Source organism: Ammodytes marinus, assembly GCF_949987685.1.
Source record: "Ammodytes marinus genome assembly, chromosome: 15".
NCBI classification, from domain to species: Eukaryota; Metazoa; Chordata; class Actinopteri; order Uranoscopiformes; family Ammodytidae; genus Ammodytes; species Ammodytes marinus.
The window spans coordinates 9,948,347-9,967,085 of NC_137219.1; the positions used below are offsets into that span (position 1 = coordinate 9,948,347).

The 18,739-nt window shown below is 41.4% G+C and overlaps 1 protein-coding gene across 1 annotated transcript; it reads right to left on the bottom strand.

Moving 5' to 3' along the window:
* Positions 1 to 2,116: 2,116 nt before the first annotated feature.
* bmp4 (bone morphogenetic protein 4) lies at positions 2,117 to 11,408 on the bottom strand. Its single transcript, XM_080041911.1, has 4 exons — positions 11,139 to 11,408; positions 7,041 to 7,163; positions 6,027 to 6,391; positions 2,117 to 3,799 (listed from the first exon to the last, which is right to left on the bottom strand). Exons 3-4 carry the CDS (start codon positions 6,382 to 6,384, stop codon positions 2,946 to 2,948), a joined length of 1,212 nt encoding a protein of 403 aa, XP_079898037.1. The 5' UTR covers positions 6,385 to 6,391; positions 7,041 to 7,163; positions 11,139 to 11,408; the 3' UTR covers positions 2,117 to 2,945.
* Positions 11,409 to 18,739: the final 7,331 nt, after the last annotated feature.

An 18,739-nucleotide genomic window follows, 5' to 3' on the forward strand; every position in this document is an offset into this window, starting at 1 on the left:
CTGTTTTACTAGTCATTATTTAATTTGACTTATACCTCACCAAATATTTTGACATGAAAAAAACTGAAATCTTCTGTTTTATTGTCAAGTACTTTTTTACCCAGATGCATATCATGCCACCAAGTATGTGTTAAAAAGAGAATGTGCAGCTATACGATACAGCAACGGGTTCCAGCTCCAAACATAGGTTTACGACCTTCTGTCAAAAACGGCACCATCCTTTTAAATTTCCGGAAACAAAAAAATATATTTTTCATCTGTAAAGATTATGTTTTCAAAATGTGTTCTTGTGTCACATGACTTACCTGAAAGCCTGATTTATGGACACATGGACATTCGCACACACAAACACATACTGATTCAGATCTCAAACATCTGTTCGCTCCGAGAGATTTCAGATGGAGGTATAGAGTGCACCCACTCAAACAAGGCAATTCAAGTGGGGATCATCTTCCTTTGTTCCTGTGGGGAAGTTTACTGTCTATAAACACTCTGCTTTTTACGGGGGAACGTCCAAATAAAAAGCTTTTTGAAGACTTCACCCAGTCAATTAGTCGAGCAGTGTCAATAGACCTGCTGCATAATGACTCACCTGTAATTGCGTGAGAACGAGCACTTACAGGAGACTGAGTGGCACGTCACATAGGAATGACAAAGCCCTCAATCTGTTTTTTTGAGGACTCATTCTGTAATTGACCCCCATACCCCTCCCCCTCCCTCCACACAAACACTCACACACACACACACACACACACACACACACACACACACACACTCTCACTGACTTTACATACACATTCACATTTATCTTTCTGTTTCATGGGGGTTCTTAAGAATCACATGGTAGATGACATTTGGGGCTCGAGGCACGATGCCATTGAAGGTTTTCAGCTTCTCCGCCTCCAAACATAACTTCAAGGGCTCAACTCGAAAGCTGGTCGGCCGGTAAACTAAAAGGTTGGCTGACTGCATGTGCTGAGCTTATATAAACGTCCCTCTCTGGGCCTTTTAATAAACATGCATGCCATACCATTTGTGTAGGTTAGTGGGATAATGAACAGACAAGACAATTATCTGTAACTGACTGATGTTATCTCAACTTCACTAGGAGATCAGCTGAAATGTTGTAATTGTACTGTCAAGCTGCTGAAAAGACGCCCCACCGCCACCCCCGACCCCTTTTCTTCGCAAACACACACATACATGTAACTCCCACCCTATGCCTTCAGCCACTTCAAATTGAAATTCTTCTCCATCTTCTGCTCCTTTAAGTCCCTCGTTTCTGACGCTGATATGCAGGCATCAAAGAGAAGCCCAGTGGCCATTAGCCAGCCGAAGGGCGTGCACATGCTTGAGTTAATCACCCTATGTTGCCATCATTTAATTTAACACAAAACCTTTCAAGTTAAAATATATAATTTTCTATCTTTGTCCTGAGACTGTCGGCAAATAACTATGAACCTGAATTTGTATTTTAATACATAGACCAGCATCTTTTTTTTTAAATAATGCTGGTTATACTTTCAGCTATATATTGATTTATATTCTTTCAGCTTTATCATTATTTATATTCATGTCCTGTACATCAGACATGATGATGTACAGGGCACCCTCTGCCAAACAATACATAGCCGACATCTCCCAGCAGTTCAAAGGAGTCCCTCTCTCTAAACATTATCATATCATTTGGGCCAGCCGTCAGCTTGTAAATAAGTGATGTAGAAGCCTATTGTGTGATGGGGCACGGGTTGGAGACAGGCGTCTTTGCTCTGCCGGCATGAGCCGTAGGAGACAAAGGCAGGAGACAGAGCGTCTAACCTTTGATTCTTCTGAGGACTCAGCCGCCTTGTATCAGGGCAGGACGCATCGGCCACAATCATGCCCCCAATGTGGGGACGTCAAGAACAATAGAATCACTCTCCCACAGTCAGGCTCAACAACCCGCCCCGACTGCAATTGGATTAGCGAGTGTCCAACCACCACATGTTAGCCTAATTGACATAAAAGTGAAATTTGAGAACAATAAGGTCTTAACCCAAAGGCCAACTTGCTTTGAAATGGCATACCATTTCTGCAACAGCTTCTGTCATTGAAAATAGGTTGAAAATTTGGCAAATGCATAACAGTGGGGTGATGATTTCCCACTATTTCTCTTTCTTTGATGAAGCGTGAATCATTTAAAGCTGGTGAAATGCCAGATAACAAACCAAACAAGTTTTATTTTGGGAAAGATTTATCTGCTTTCATCTTTCTTGCAGCTGAAAGGGGATTTGATCACATTTAAAAAGCCATCATGATAATTATCATGCATGGAATTCAAAATCCAAAATGTTGTTAAGACGGCAAAATATATAATTATAATGATTACGGTCAGCTTTTATTTCTATCACCTCCTTATGGTAGATGGTTATAACAAATAATTTACAAGATGATAAAATGTTTTAAAATCCTTGTGATGGTGATGATTCCCACTGATCATAAAATCAGTGCTGTGAAAATTCATACATTGCACGTCATTGTCATTGGCTTGAATGTGTTATGCGAAGCAACTCATGTTTTTATTTTTCTCAAAAATTTATATAATATAAAAGCAATAAATATTACCAGTAAATAAACTTTACTTTTTAGATTGTTTTTACTATTTTCTCCAAAAAAAAACTTATACAATCTAATGTACATTATGAAAAGTTGTACAGCTTTTTTATGTTTAAAATAAGGACTCAAATTTATTTTTAATATGTAGATATAAATATATATATTTTGTCAAAATATATGATCATATTGTCAAGGAAACAAAAAAAGTGAGACAAACATACACCTCAACATAAAAGTTATAAATAAGGGTCCAAGTGAACATTTTTGGGAGTAAAACACCTTCTGATTTGTTTAAGCGTCCATGTAGCTTTTTTTCAAGTGGCCAGTCGAAGTTCTAGTTAGTCTGTGTGTTAGCGGCAGCCGCAGCCTTCTACCACCATTTCCTGGTAGTTTTTTAGGACCACCTTGTCATGTTCATCTAGGTAGAGCATGGAGATGGCGCTGAGCTCTGTTGGCACGCAGCAGGCCTTGGGAATGTTGTTGTTCACAGAGTTCACCAGTGTCTGAACAATGGCGTGGTTGGTTGAGTTCAGATGATCTGCCAGAGGAAACGGGCATTCCCCGTGGCAGTAATAGGCCTGGTAACCAGGGGGCGCCACTATCCAGTCATTCCAACCTACATCGCTGAAGTCCACATACAGTGCGTGGCGCCGGCAGTTGCGGTTGCGTTTACGGCCCCGCTGCTTTGGGCTGCGCTTGGTTCGGCGGGTCAGCGGGTGACCCTTCCCGTCATGGCCAAAGGTAACCAGGAGGGGGCGCAGCTGCTCCCAGTCCTCGCCAGGCTCCCGGTGAAGTGAGCGGCTGACCCGGACGTGTCCACCCTCGTGGCGTTGCGTCTGGTTGAGGTGCAGAACCTCTATAGCAAGCCCATAATTCGGTAGACCCTCGCGAGTCCAGCGCAGCACGGCAGGACTCACGTCAAAGCTCTCCCAGCGTGATGTGTTGTGGCGCACAAGCCGTGTGTCCAGGAGCTGCGTGATGAGCTGCCCTGGCCGCGGGGGCTTCAGCACCTCATACACGTTTATCCGGTGAAGACCCTGGGTTTCTCCCAGGGTGTCGGCAATGGCCTCATCAATCTGATGACGGTAGAGCCTTAATTCGGCAGAGGAGAGCAGCTCATCTTCTGGAATGCTGCTGAGGTTGAACAGGAAGCGAAGGGGAATGGTTTCTCCATCATCCGGCTCATGCACCCTCTCCATGTGCTCTAAAAATTAGCAAGAGGAGAAATATGGGACATTTGATTATGTTGTTTAGAACTTGCAATGTACAGAAAGTTTTCTCACAACTTTGCATCAGATAATCATATTACAAAATATATCTTCAAATATATTCTGTTATTGTTGTTTCCATGAATGTAACGGAGAACAAACCTCACCCTTCCTCACTTTAACGTGGCTTAATTGACACTAAATAATGAACATGCATACTTCTTAAGGCCTCAAGATGTTCAAGAATATAAATGTACATTGTCCACACTTCCTTATCTATCCATAAGGATTATCCAGCCCTTCTCTCAATGCCTTTCTCTGAGCACTTTGCTGAAACATGCATTACAAGGAGGGTGGTGATTAACGTACCACAGCTACAGTATAAACATAGTGGAGGCTCCCTGTTCAATGCTCAGTCTGCAGATTTCTGGCAAGATCACCATTGTTGGGGAAAGGAATGTTGTGTCTACTATTTTCCTGCTCAATCCACCCCTGTTATTTCACACCCAGGCCCTAATCTTACCCAGGTGGTTCTCATTATTAAAACCTGCTGTGTTTTTGATTAGGTCCACAGTTTGTTCACTTAAAACGTTTATCATTTTCATCATGAATAATCGTTAAGGAGTCAGACAACACAGTAGAATCTCATTTATCTGAAGCCCATGGGAGAGGAGGTCTTGTGCGGGGAATGCAGTGTATTCAAATTCTCAACCAAAACTGTGAAATGTGCACGCACACCTTATCATGTACTCTGTGCTTCCTGCTTTGTAGTTTGAAATGAATGAAAAATGTGCCCTGTTAAGCACGGCCAATAAAAATCACATCTTTTATGTTGAAAACAAGATGAATGGTTACAGGTTTTACCTAACCTGTCCATCTGCTGCTGATTGCAATACCGCACAGTGTTTTGGACAGATCCGTCAGCTGAATCGCACTATTGCACAATGGTGCGTCTATGAAAGCAAGCATTCCCACTCAAAAGATCTCAAAACGTATTATTAACATAGTTTAGCAAAGGAGAAGGAGGGTTAATGCCTGCAGAGAGCAGTAGAAAAGCAAGCGCACACACTCACACACACACACACACACACACACACACACACACACACATTGCATCACATGCAGAAGTTCCTCCTTCAGCAGTGATGCTTTTTCTTCCTAACCTTGTTACCTTTCTGTTTAAGTGCATGTTGCCGTGTGCTACTGCAGTGTGTTTGACAAACCCCATTAAGGCTGACTCATCCCTGCTTCTTTACTACTCCCCCTAAGGGTGGACATGTTCTGTAGCCCTAAAGCTGCCGGGCTTCCTCAGCTCACCACTCTACAAGATAGATTCCTAACTCGCAAAGCCCAGTGCATCATCTCTGTCTTCTTGCCAAAGCTCATTTTCAAGCATTTATCCGACAAGTTTGAGTCTAGCTTTTCCAACCTCAGCTTACATTGAGCGAATCTGTCGCCCTGAAGTTTGTCCGAGACTATTTGAAACCTCTGCATTTGGCACTTAAACTAAGCAGACCCAAGTCACAATAAACAGAAACCTTTCTAATGTACTATTCTTTCTATCACACCAGCTTCTGAGACTGTTTTCCATCTCTCCAGAGAGCTGCACTGTCTGATCTTAGCACCCACATTGTTGGCAGTAGGGGCTTTATTTAGAAGCCTGCAGAGTAGCATTCAAGATAATTGCACGTTGAGGAAGGTCCTTCTGAAAGAGTCATATACTGTAAACTGTAGACATGAGAGTGGAGGCTAGGGCAGAGACTGGGCTTTTTTAAGCCATGTTCTGCTGGGTGGGGAGAGAATTGTAAGTCAGTAATATGAAGGTATGCTTTTCCTTCAGCTGCTGACCAAACATGCAGAGTTTTGTCAAATGAGGCTCTTGAGAGCTTGTCTAGTGGATTTTTTTTTTGCGCCTATGTAGACAGTGACATCCTTGGTTATGGTGAGATGGGTGGAGCTGCCTTAGAAATCATGTTTCAAGGGATGTAGGATTTATTTTCCTGAATACTAAGAAGTCCTCGCCCATGCTAATGAAATACATTACTACCACAATTATTGGGATTGCTTGTCAACAATGTCCTTGAGTATGGCACAATCTCTCGCACTGATGTGATGCAATTGTAATTGCTCCTCCTACTTAAAATTTTCGCCTTTATGTTTTTTCTTTTTGCTTTACACTTCATTACATACAACATTACATAGTACTGTTGCTATTTTCCTTACCTTCATGGTGGAAGCCCCTCACAGTGTTGGCCCGACTGGCTGACCTCTCGGGGTACTCAAAAGCAATGTCATGGGCCCCAGCCTCCTCAGCCTCCCCTGACTGTAGCCGGTATAGGTCCAGCAGGTAGCGAGGCACAGAGGCTGAGCGGCTGGGCCGCGGCCGCCTCTTGAGGCCGAACATGTGCAGCAGCGTGGCCTCAAAGTCCCGCAGCAGTTCATGACTCTGAGCGGCCGACCGACCCTGCAGGCCCGGTACTTTCTTTTTCCCTTCTTCAGGTATCAGACTAGCATGGTTGCTCTCTCCCAGCAGTACTTGGCATATTAAAATGACCATCAGCATTCGATTACCAGGAATCATGATGTCTCTGAGGGCAGCAACAGATTAAAGATTAGTAAAGGACTGAACAGAAAGGCCTGACATGAAGGATCTGTCTTTTCCCTTTTCTACACGTGTCCACCAGCTCTAATACACCCTCTTCTCTAACTGTTCCCACTGAGGGCAGACTGTAATTGGTTTTAATAGTCTAGTCTGCCCTGTTTACAGTAAAGCAGCCCCCGATCAGATAGACCACTTGCTGTTTATCTTTGGCGACATCCTCCAAAGGTAAACAGCTGGTTCAAGAACCCAACTTTTTTTGAATGGAATCTGAGGGCCATTCCACTTCGCTCCCTCCCTCACTCCCCCCTCATCTCTTCTGTCCTCCACTATGATTAGACAAATAAAAGAGGCAGCCCTGGGGTCAGAGCAAATTCTTAACTCGATAAGGAGCCACGGTCCCTCACAGTCTCTGCTTACAAGCCATGGGGCAAACTAAGGACTACAGAACGTGTCACACTTTCAGCTGAAAAAGCTTCACCTCACACAAACTCCTTGCCCAACACCCTGAAGGAACTTCCAGTTCAAGTATGAATGGATGCCACATAAATCAGATTCAGAAAAGGAAAAGGGAAAAATGTGACAAGAGGCAACGTGTCACATGCCACAAATTGAAATGGCATGGTGCACTTACTTACCGACAGAAAATAAAGCATGGGAAAACAGTCCATGTTTGTTGGGAACAGGCAATGGACACGTTCTTCCAGGAAATGTTAGGTGGTGTTGGGCGGCTGCAGGAAAACGTTGGAGTGACCCTGTTCCTGAAAGATACAGATAAAAACACAGGGAAATTATAAACTGAACGCAGTTGCAAACACTTGAGGCTGTTATTTACTTAAAGAGTACTACCGTGTATATCCCTGTCAGTGTGTGTTTACGTGGGTAAAAGAGAGACCCGGTGTCTCTTTAAGGCTTAGTTATTTTGCTCATGGGCTAAGCTAGCTATTTACTGTTGCTGGAATGTAAGGAGGTATGTGCCACAACACAGGCAGCAGATCACTAATGCCTTACTCTCACTTAAGACAGAAATACATTATAACGTCTATTCCAGAAAATTGATAATGCAACCTGCTTCAAAACCAGATACTTTGCAGTGGGGGAAAGTAATTCTCCAAGTGCAAAAAAACCCATTCGAAAAATACTGTCTTGAATGAGAAAAGTCCAAAACTACTATCAAACACACGACCCAAAAGCCTATAAAACCACTTCGATCAGGAGTGGTGAATTCTATATCCAAAAGAAGAGGGCTGTTTGCTTACTGAAACCGTCTCCAAGTGAACCCAGTCAACCTTTACCCCTCCCCCCACCCCACCTCCTTACACAAGAAACTAAACATCCATCTCAAAAGAGCCTCATCTCTTAACGTTTCCCCACTTGAGGGATCACACAGGTTGTAGTGACGCTGATGACAGGCCTTCTGCTCTTTGACATCACTGTCATCGGTAGAGGCGTAGTACATTCAGCAACCGAGTGTGTATGTTTTTCTTCATGGGGCATATTTAATCTTGATCTAACCACAACCTCAAGTATAGTTTCCTTTAATATTTACCAGAGGTCTACTTTGATTAAAACATGGAATTTCTCTGGTGCAGCTACCCCCAAGATAAATCTGAAACAAATCTAAAAATTTAAAAATTCCACAAAGACTTTACAAACACAATACTATTGCTTTAATTATGCTATTTTTCTACACGTCATTTAAATGCTGTTGAATCAGCCAAGTAAAGTTACTGAACAACAGCACCACAGGGCAGACATTTCTTCTCAGGCCTCTGGAACGAAGGTCTTTGGAGCCTGTTCCGTTGGAGATCACCCAAGTATTACTACACAGTGAGTATTTGCATGATCAAGAACGTTAGCTGTGCACGTTTGTGTGTGAGTGTGAGCATGTCTAGGTTTGTATCTGTGTGATTATCTCGGCCCCTGCGTGGCCCACTGTACATGCAATCAAGGATATTTTTCCGAACAGCATTAGACTCTGACCTGCAACTGACCCAACCCCCCCCCCTTTTCTCGGTCATGGCACTAGATCCAGTGTGTGTGAAGAAAAGGGCAATGTGCAGTGTGTGTGTGCTTGAGCTAAATGGTGTATTTGCGTGCGTGCATGCGTGTCCGTACGCGTGCATAAGTGTGTGCCACTGCTTGCATGTTCGTGAGAACTGTGGCAAAGAGAGAGGAGGGTTCAGAACATGATCAGATCTATTACCCATGGGGTGGGTGGATAATGTGTGTGTGTGTTCGGGTGTTTGTATATGTGTGTGTGTGTGTGTGCACATCTCTTACAACAAACGTTCATTGTACAGCGAGGGCCTCTCCCATGATTACAGGGATTCATAGCACTCAAAAACACTGACCATACAGAACATCTTGTAACTGTAACCAGCCACCGACAAAGCTGCAGGCTAAAACAGACAGACACTAAAAGTAGTGCGATGATGATGAAAGAAGATGTAAGGCAGACAGGGAGTAACTCTCAACTCTGGAAAAAGTCATCGCGTTCACTTTGTTGGCTTGTTTTCACCAATGGTGATTAAAAAAATAAAAAACATTTTGAGTTATGCCAAACCCTGTTCATTTTTCCAAAGATTTTCCATCACATTTATCAGCCCTGTGGACTTTTGTTTACTCCTCCTGCTCATACAGTGGCGACAAAACAGAATTCCCAAATTATAAAACGTTTAAAGAAGTTTCCTTTCTCAGAAGACATTTGAACTGAGCAATGGACAGAGACACATTTTGCAACAACAAATGCAGACCAGGGTGCAATTAGGCCGAAGCAGTCAACTGCCCTTGGCTTTGCTCTGTCCCCCTTGGCCTCTCTCTCTAACCAGAGATAATGTGATCAGACTATGCACATGGCTCTTCAGATGTGTTTCCTGAGGAATTTGACAGTGATGGTGGGAGGGAAGAGGGGGGAGGGAGGAGGGCAACAGGTTACCATGGGAACAACCAAATCTCTGGCCTGATTAAAAAATTCAATTCAAATTAAGATGCCATTTATCAGTTTACCAACGCATTTATAGCCATAGGAATTGTGTTTTAAAATCAGCTGACAGATTTGATGTTCACTGTCCTTTTCTGGTTAGTGCTATTTAGTTGTATACATATAGGCCTATAGTTCACAGTGATAAGTATTCTGGTGGCTAAAGTCCAAATAATGCCTAATAGTTGCAACGAAACAAATACAGTCAAACAGTATCCTCTAAAAAAAATTGTTTGTTTACCTTCTTAATAAGAGTTTTAACCAAATTTAAAGGAAACTAACAGTGGCTTCACCTCGCTATTGTTCCCAATACAATGCAATGTCTGCATTTGTGTTGAAATAAATAAAACAGAGACCTGTAATGTCTTGTATTGTTGGATAGTGTAGGTGTGTGGGATTTTATTTGCCCCCAGTGAGCAGCCCAAAAGTGAGAACATTCACAGTCAGTGAGATCACTGAAAACAGGTTAATGCTTTTTTTAGTTGTAGTATTTTTGAGTCCGATAATAAAAGATGAGCTGCATGACCCCGAAATTTCTTATGCTTTTTTTCCCTTCCAGAAAAGTTAACACAAGCGAAAAATCCTTCTACTCTGAATTGTACAGTTTGAAGAGGGCTCAATAATAGCTAAAAAAACGAGAAAAAACAGGTCCGATCAACAAAAAGTCAAAACCTTGACTTGTATTGTTCCCAAAAAGACCAAAAAAAAAATGTATACCTCACTTTGACAGAAGTCATCCTTTTTCAAATATTTGTATAATCAAATATTAAATGATTTAGCACTTTGAGTTAGCGAGTCTGCAAAAAATAAATAAAAATGTGTAGAAAAGGAAGTGTGCCAAGGACGCCATGCGTCTGCAGGCCGCAAAAGATTGTCCTGCAGCTTCACTGAATTAGGCTAAATGGCACAATTCCGCTCCATAATCATTTGTTGCAAAACAGGTGTTGTCAGAAAACAGGTGAAGAGACATAATATTAAAATATGTCGTTCGACGGTTAATAAACGCAATAGCGTCTGGCATTCCCCAGTAATGTTTGTAGTGAATGTTTTTGTAGACTTTGTCTAAACCGGACCGAAATGTGCCTTTTGAAAACTGTCTCGAAAAATTCAATGAGCAAACCTGAAATTAAGTGGAATAAAAATTGTGCTTATTCATAAATAAATAAATGTTATGTTGCCCTATTCTGTCTTAAATCGTGAGTTTTGTCATCTCCATCTTTTAGGCTACGCATGACACAGGATGACACGAAGCAGACACAGGTGTTTAATTGGGCAAAACCTGTGCCAAGCTTCAAGAAAACATTACGCCTAGAACACGGCATAATGGAAACAATTTGATTTGTATTGAAGAAAAATAAGCGAAGAGAAATTGGATGCTTTGTTTGGAAATGACATCACTGTGATGGTTTGTCAGTACTCAACTCTCCGGCACAAAAGCCTTTTACCTGCTGTACTGCGCTTTTCGTCCCCAAATACACTTTTATTTCAGCTCATCTCCCTTTCTGTGTCAATGAGGTAGACTCGTTTTTTTTTTGGATGCATCCTTGAATAATTCTTACGGGATTGTTGTCCGTTCTCTCAGTGAAGTCGGTTTAACGCGCACGACACCAAAGACCAAAACTAAAAAGTCACAAACTGTTAACGGGATTCCTCTTGTATTATTCAACAGGTTCACGTTCTAAAAAAATACAATTAAAAAAATCCCCTGGTGAATCCCTGTTGTGTGTGAATGTGTCATTAAACGAGCGCTTACCATCAGTAGAGGTACAGGTATCCTCGAATGAAGTGAATAAGAGATGGAAGGTGTTAAGGCAGTCCAGGCGTAAAGTCGAAAAACGCCAAAATGAGCCTTAAAGGAGGTGTTTGGTGCCTTTTTGGCTCAATAATCCTTTAGTGACACCTCAAAACGGACAAGAGGAGACGGGGTCGGAGTGAAGGCCGGTGCTCGGGGTCTGCAGCGGGGTCTCCTATCCGTCTCGAGTAGGCTACAAGTCGTGAGGGCGGGCGGTGCGCAGGACGACCAGACTTTTCCAAATGATCCAGCATCTATGGCCCCTTGCAGTTTTTATGTGTCCGCCCAATTTACCCTCCTTGCCTCCTCCTCCTCCCTCCCTTCTTCCCTCCTTCCCTCCCTCACATACCCCCACCTCCCTCATCTGTCTCAAACACCTTGGATAACCCCCCTTCTCTCCTCCTCCTCCTCCTCCACTTTAAATAAGAGAACTCATTGGGCGGACTATTTTCTTTTTCATTATGTGAAACTTTGTCATTTGAATAACAGCCGCGGGGCCAAATACATGCATTGAATGCCGAGATCCAGACAGTAAACTACTTGTTGCAAAGTAAGGTTGTGGTACACTAAATAATATCTTAATATTATTATTATTATTATTATTATTATTATTATTATTATTATTATTATTATTATTATTATTATTATTATTATTATTATTATTATTATTATTATTATTATTATTATTATTATTAATAATAATAATAATAATAATAATAATAATAATATGCCTGATAATGAATACCTGATAGAAACAGTTGTTCTATAGAGAATTTGAGGTTGTTTATTATAATCCAAATTAAGGAATAAGGAAGCTTTTGAGATTAACACTGTAAAATAGGAAACCAGACTTTAAATAAAGTCAACAATCAACATCCATCTGTTTTATACTGTGTAGGCCTATTTGCTGCTAATTCATCACAAGGTCATCTATAGTCATTAGCCTCTGCTCCACATTAGCCCTGAATTAAAGTAAACGTCAAATGTTAGGGAACAAATTAGAGATAGTTTTCCTTTCTCTTTAGGCACACATGGGGCCATTTATTCATGTATTTATTTATTTATTTATTTATTTATTTATCTAGGCCATCTTGACATGAGTGTTAACGAGGCCCTTGATAAGTTCCTTACTCACTGTCACTGAGAAACAGAAAAAGCTGAAGCATTCTTTGTCAGCTCCTCGTTTATTAAGTTCATATGGGGATAGTCATTTGAGGGGACCCTGAACCAGATACTGTGAGTGCACCTTAAAGCTGCAGTTGAGAGTTTTTTTACTGTAATATTTGGCAAAACTGTCATAATAGCCATTCAGCTATATGTAGGTGAAGTGGTCTGAAAATATTTTTTTATCACTTTGCTCCCCCCTGCCTCTGTGTGCTGCCCCCCAAAATTGCCACCGCTCATGTTAATTTTGACCAATCAGAGCGAGGTCAGATTCTCCGTTCTTATTGGCTGTGGGACCTTGGCAACAACGTTGATGCGTCAGTTGCGTGAGCATTCACGACCCTAGCAGTCTGACACTAGCCTACTGTTTGGTACAAGGATACTACGGCCGGACAGCGAGTGGCAATGTCTTCACAAACGAACCCTCAATTTACCATTCCCAGGATACTAACAACTAACACCGCTAAGACAGCAAAAAAACGAGGAAAGACGAATATTGAAAAGTTAACTGCTGAAAGGGAGACGGAGAGAGCTTGAAAAAAAGTACACCGCCATGTCTTCTTGCTCTATCACATCAAGACCTCTCCGACCGCGACCTCGCAACTTTTTTTTCAAAACAGCGACAAGCGACAAATCTAGCTTTTTTTTCTGGTGTTATTGGTGACTTTTTTCGCCAAAGCAAGTATCATCTCTTCTCAACGAGCAGCGGGAGCACTGACACGCAGCCCGCTCCTCGCGCAGCAGCCCTGAGCTGAGAGGTGTATCTCCTGCTCTGACCGCAGCTGGGAGGGGCTGCTGTGCGAGGACTGGGCCGTCTGTCAGTGCTCTGTGACGGGGGACGGGCCAGGAGGCTCCCGCTGCTCGTTGAGAAGCGTTAAAAGTGATATTTGCTTCGGCGAAAAAGTCACCAATTACACCAGAAAAAAAGCTAGATTTGTCGCTTGTCGCTGTTTTGAAAAAAAAGTCGCCAGGGGGGCTGAAAAGTAGCTAAATATAGCGACAAAATCGCTAAGTTGGCAACACTGCCCGAGCAGCCCCTCCCAGCTGCGGTCAGAGCAGGAGCATAGATAGTAGGAGATACACACACACCTCTCCGCTCTGTTACAATTAGTTTGCTATCTTGCCTGGCTGTTACAGCTACTTTTGTTAGGCCTACCAGCACACTTACAATGATTTTAAGCTAACATACATGGTATGTCTGTGATTAAAATGTATGCTCAATATGTACGTATGTAGTTATCATTACTAATGTTTAATCACCTCGGAATCGGACATGGTGTTTGTCTCCTGTCAATGTAACTGAATTCACATGAACGCGCGTAGCTGTCGTTCAGAGGGAGGAGCTACAGCAGGAAAACAGCCGTTGGGATCCCAACGGCTCAAATTATCAACTGCAGCTTTAAATGCAGCTTTGCATAATATGTGTTTCCTCTTGAACCCAATTTGAGATGACTGTGTTATGAGTGGGTATGGAGCTAAATGATTCCCTACACTGCTTTCAATACATCATAACGTTTAAAGAAAGAGCCCCTTCAGGCATACCCCCCAGAGGAAACCATTGAGCATGGAATACCAGTGGAGTTACTGCTATTGGACATGTGGACATGTAAAACTATGACTTTATAAGGAACTTCATTGGGCTACATCATAATTATAAAAAAGATAATAGACATAAACACACATTTCACTCAATTAATTTTATAGTAATAAGTGCAGATTCGAAATGTGTAAAAAAAACAAAAATCTTAAACACACACTATTCTTAAACGTTTGGATAAAAAATTGCAACTTTTGCAATTTTTCAAAGGAATTTCTCAGATAATTTCATGTTTGGTTCAATTATCCTTAAGAAGAGAGAAAGACAGAAATCTGTTTTCCTCTAACCTGTCTGAAAAGTGGAACCACTAACTTCTGCTCCTCTTTATGTCTGTTGTTTGATCCAAAAGCCAAAAGCATTGCAGCAATACTTCTTGCACAAGTCATCATCTAACTGTACCCAGTACAGTTCCTCCAAGGTTCGATTCAAATCATGTTTTTGTTTTAACGGCTATATAGTTATATCATTAGAAGATATTGTCGGACATTAATCCAAAGTGGTAGATTTATATCTTAGGCATCTTTTTTTTTTAAAGGGAGAGAACCAGGATGCTGACCTGTGGCAAACCACACTCGGGTGAAGAGGCTGCAATAATTGCAACCCTTATTAACTCCTAAAACATGGAGATGAATGGGCTACATTATTGAATTCTTTACGCTTTGTTCATGTGTTGTTTAGCACTGAGAAAAACATCCTTGCATGTGAGGCCACGTTGTCTGGTACTGAACTGGGATGCAAATAATCAGACATATTTTGTTGATCACCATTGATCTTGTCAGTCACACTGACAGACTTTGTATGTTTTTAATGTTGCCCCATTTAGCTCTTGATGACTGGTTCTTAAGGATATTGTGCATTCATGTCTGTCTATGTGTGCGTGTCCAGATTGTCCTTTGTGACTCAGGGCACTTGCTATTCCACCTTCTAGTGCATACCTTCTGCATGACTCTTGATCCTGGATATCAAGCTGTGCTTTTCTCATTTCAACACTTTTACTAAAACCATTTGTGTTCCTGTCTCTTTGATGGGGACCTTGTCATGCACAATACATGTTTTGGTCTAATTTACAGCCTTTCTTGTGGGATCCATATTTCATGTTTTCACTTTCAAGTTAAAATGGCTGTGACTCATCACAAACTGACATTGAACCAGTACATTAGCGATGGATTAACCATTGCCTTTTGTCAGCCTCATTGCTTTGTTTGATATCATAAGATTATTTGCGCTACAATTTCACATTGAGTACAACTGAAGGTTTCTGAAACAGCACGTGTCTTAGCTCATTGGCACTAGATACTAGGAACTAGATGAGAAGTAAATGCAATATTTCTTACATTACAGTTATGACATTACTGCGAACATTGATGAACTATTATCAAAACGTACTGGAACTGTTTTTACTGGAACTGTTGTGTATTTCAATGTAGGCCATTTAATCATGCACTGATTGCAACATAGTTAATATCACATTACTTTGAATTGAACATTGCTGCAGCTTGAGATGTTGTAATGTAAACATTTTCAGTTGTCAGAAGTGATGTCTTATTACTAACCTTTATTTAACATCCCTTTGTCGCAGTATCCGTAGACATAATAATATCATGTCTGTATTAGTTAAACGAACAAGGAACACATTATAACATATTTTACAACAGGATGTTATTGTGAATTTTTGAGATTTTGAGATATTGCAATGTACGTCAAGAAGATGTAGGTAATCTGTAGATGTGTCAAAGACAACCAGGTATGACTCCACCGGCATTACCCAAGACCACAAGATGCAAACCGCAGATAAGCTTCAAAAACATCTAACGTAAAAATTTCAATAAGATCATCCTGTACTGTAGTTACACGTACTGTGCACAGTACCAGTGATGAAAAATGTGTGTAAGAACAAAAAAACAGTTCATCAACACCTCACCTGTCAAACATGAAATACAAAGAAGAACATGAATTGTATACTTGCAAAATTCTTTGCTGATAATCTTTGTTTCCATGTAATTTTTTCTTACGGGTGCGACCGTATCACTTTCGTGACTAAACGTGTCCTTCCTTACTGAGGCAGCAGAATCAAATTTTGTATTGTACTTGGTTACAGCTTATAGTTTTCTTTTGCATTTACATGGAGTAATAACCCCTTTTAGATATTACTTGCATGAAATAATTCCAACTTTATCCTCAAATGATTATTTAAATTTGACCAAGTTTGATTATTTTGAATATCATACTCTTTGGAGCATCCATATTTCTTTCCTAATTTGTTTTCGCCAAGAACACGCACACATATTCAGCTGTTTTGTTTGGATTGTGATTGTAGTGTTGAGAAAAATGTCTTAATTTCACCAGTAAATGATTACTCTTATTTCACAACAAAAATTGATTAAATAACTGTAGCAAGAAGTTTACAGTGTTGTTTTCATAATATCTCTAAATACATTCATGATTTATTTAAAGAACCCTTGCCCTCTTTCTATTTATTTTACTATCTGATTTTTAAGATAGGGAGATCATTCGCTCACTGACATGTTCTTATAAAATGATGATCTGTTATTTAGCCCTTTCATTCTAAAGTTACAATTTCAGCCGCACTTTCTGTTTACGCTAAATTATAGGATGAATACTTGCTTTTTTTCCAGCGGTAAGGCCTGAAGAGTCACGCTGAGTTCCCTCCACACAGGAAGCCTCAGCTATGTTTTACCAACCAGGCTGATGGGAGCACTTGAAGATATGTTGTGGATGTCCCTTCCTTTACTCACCAGGCTTAGCCCCTTTGAGCCCCTCCAGTTCCGAAGGAGATTACCAACTGCGGGTGGCTTAGACCCACAGGCAAACTTATTTCACTCCTTACGATATGAACCTCTGATCTCATACTATATGTGTGTTGGTGAGAAAAAAAATCACACAATTTGCTGATTTAAAGCTTTGAAATGTTAAGTATTTCATGCTCGTATCTATCACTTACTTTCTTTCAAATGAAACCTAATTTGTTTGGAAATCGACTTACAAAAAACTGTAGTGAGTTCACCTCGCCGTGTCTTTTTCTTTCAGTGAGCCGAGCACAGTCACAAAGCTCACTTATCTTCTGACATTTGCCGTCGGCCATTTGGGGAAGAGGTCAGCAGTGCTTTGCTGCTTTGATGTTCTGCCCTAAGAGTGGGGGGCGAGGGGTGATTTCACCTCTGTGCCTCACTAAATCCTGCTTGGAGCTGCTCACCTGTGAACACCAGCCCTTAATCAGCAGCAGCTCAAAGGAGACCCAGTCGCCTAGACCCTGAGCCTGATGTCATAACACACCTTCATTTTCCCTTTCTTCTCTTTCAGACGCTCCGTGAAGTGTTCACTAGTGCAGACACGCGCCACGGCCATTGATCAAAACCTCAGCACTCACTAACGCTCGGACAACTCGTCAGAGCATTCTTCAACGCGCACACGCCTTGTGTTTCTTTTCGGGTGCAGTGTGCTTGTCCTGTAATGCCCTAGCCCAGGCCTGGGACCAGAAAGCCTGTAAGTGGTGTGAGGGGTTATGGGAGGGAGAGGGACAAGGGAAGCAGAGTTTGAGGATGGATTGGACAAAGTATTTTAATCCCTGTAATGGAATTGGCATGTAAACTTATGAACCTAGAAGTAAACAGAAAGAAAATGGAGAGGGATGGATGTTGAATTGGTCTGAGCCTTTCCGGGGGAGCTGTGTTGAAACTCACTTTTAGCCCCCATTTAAACTGCCCTTTATCAGAACAAAGATTGGTCCAAGTCTTTTCCGGCCAATGTACTTCAACAGACATCGCTGTTTATATAAACACTATAAGTTTCCTTCTATAAAAAATGTTTAGGTTTCAAGTCGCAGATTTTCTTCAGTTTTGGTTCTTGTCCTGCAGTCAAAAAATACTTCTGTACTGAAATGTTTGGCCTGAAAAGCTAAGAGGTAATAGAGTAGAGAGAATAAAGTAAAGTGTTCTCAGTTACTTTAACGATAAGATACCGTTTAGAATATAAAGCGGGCATGCCAAGCCATCTTCTCACATAAGACTCTTGCAGGAGAATATCATCAGACCCATTAGAAAGAGAGCTCATCAGTGACACTCCGGTGTAAGCGATTGAGGTTCAGTCTCCCAAATGATGTGGAGTTACTGACTGCCTTCCTGCCAAGTGAGTGACATGACTTTAATGTCCCTCCATCTCCTGCTGTCGCTGGTGCAAACCTGCCCCCACCAGATGTTATCAAAGGGAACTGGTCAAGTGAGTGGCGGAGGGGGCCTTTTTTAGGCTGTTCTCTCCCTCTGTCAGTGCGCAGGGAGACACACTCAGGCTTCAACACTGTCCAGACGTAGCCTGAGTGGGGCAACGCCTGCTGCTGGGACTCTGGGGGGTTACACCAGGAAAGTTTTTCAATGGATTAAAAAGCTTTTTTATCACCATTTGGATTGGCACTTGAAGACACTCCTTTAATCTGAGAGGGGAATTGACTTTGCCCACAAGAGGCCAAGCTAAGAGGCAGCCAAATAAATTCTCCAGTGATGGCGCTAGCTTTGTGATAGAGAAGTGATATGTTCTGGTTCTTGGGAGAAAAATAGATTGGAATTGAATAGATGGAGATTGACCAAAATAGAATATAAATAAATAAAATACAATGCTCAGACTCTGATACATAGTCCTGCAAGGTCGAGTGACCCGAGCTTCAAAATGTTATACCTGCTGGAATTTTTCTTCTTGGTTCAATTTGGTTAAAGGAAATGTTTGTTAATATTCTCCATATCAGGCTATGAAGTTACTATTAGTAAGAACAATTAACTGGCATCAGAAA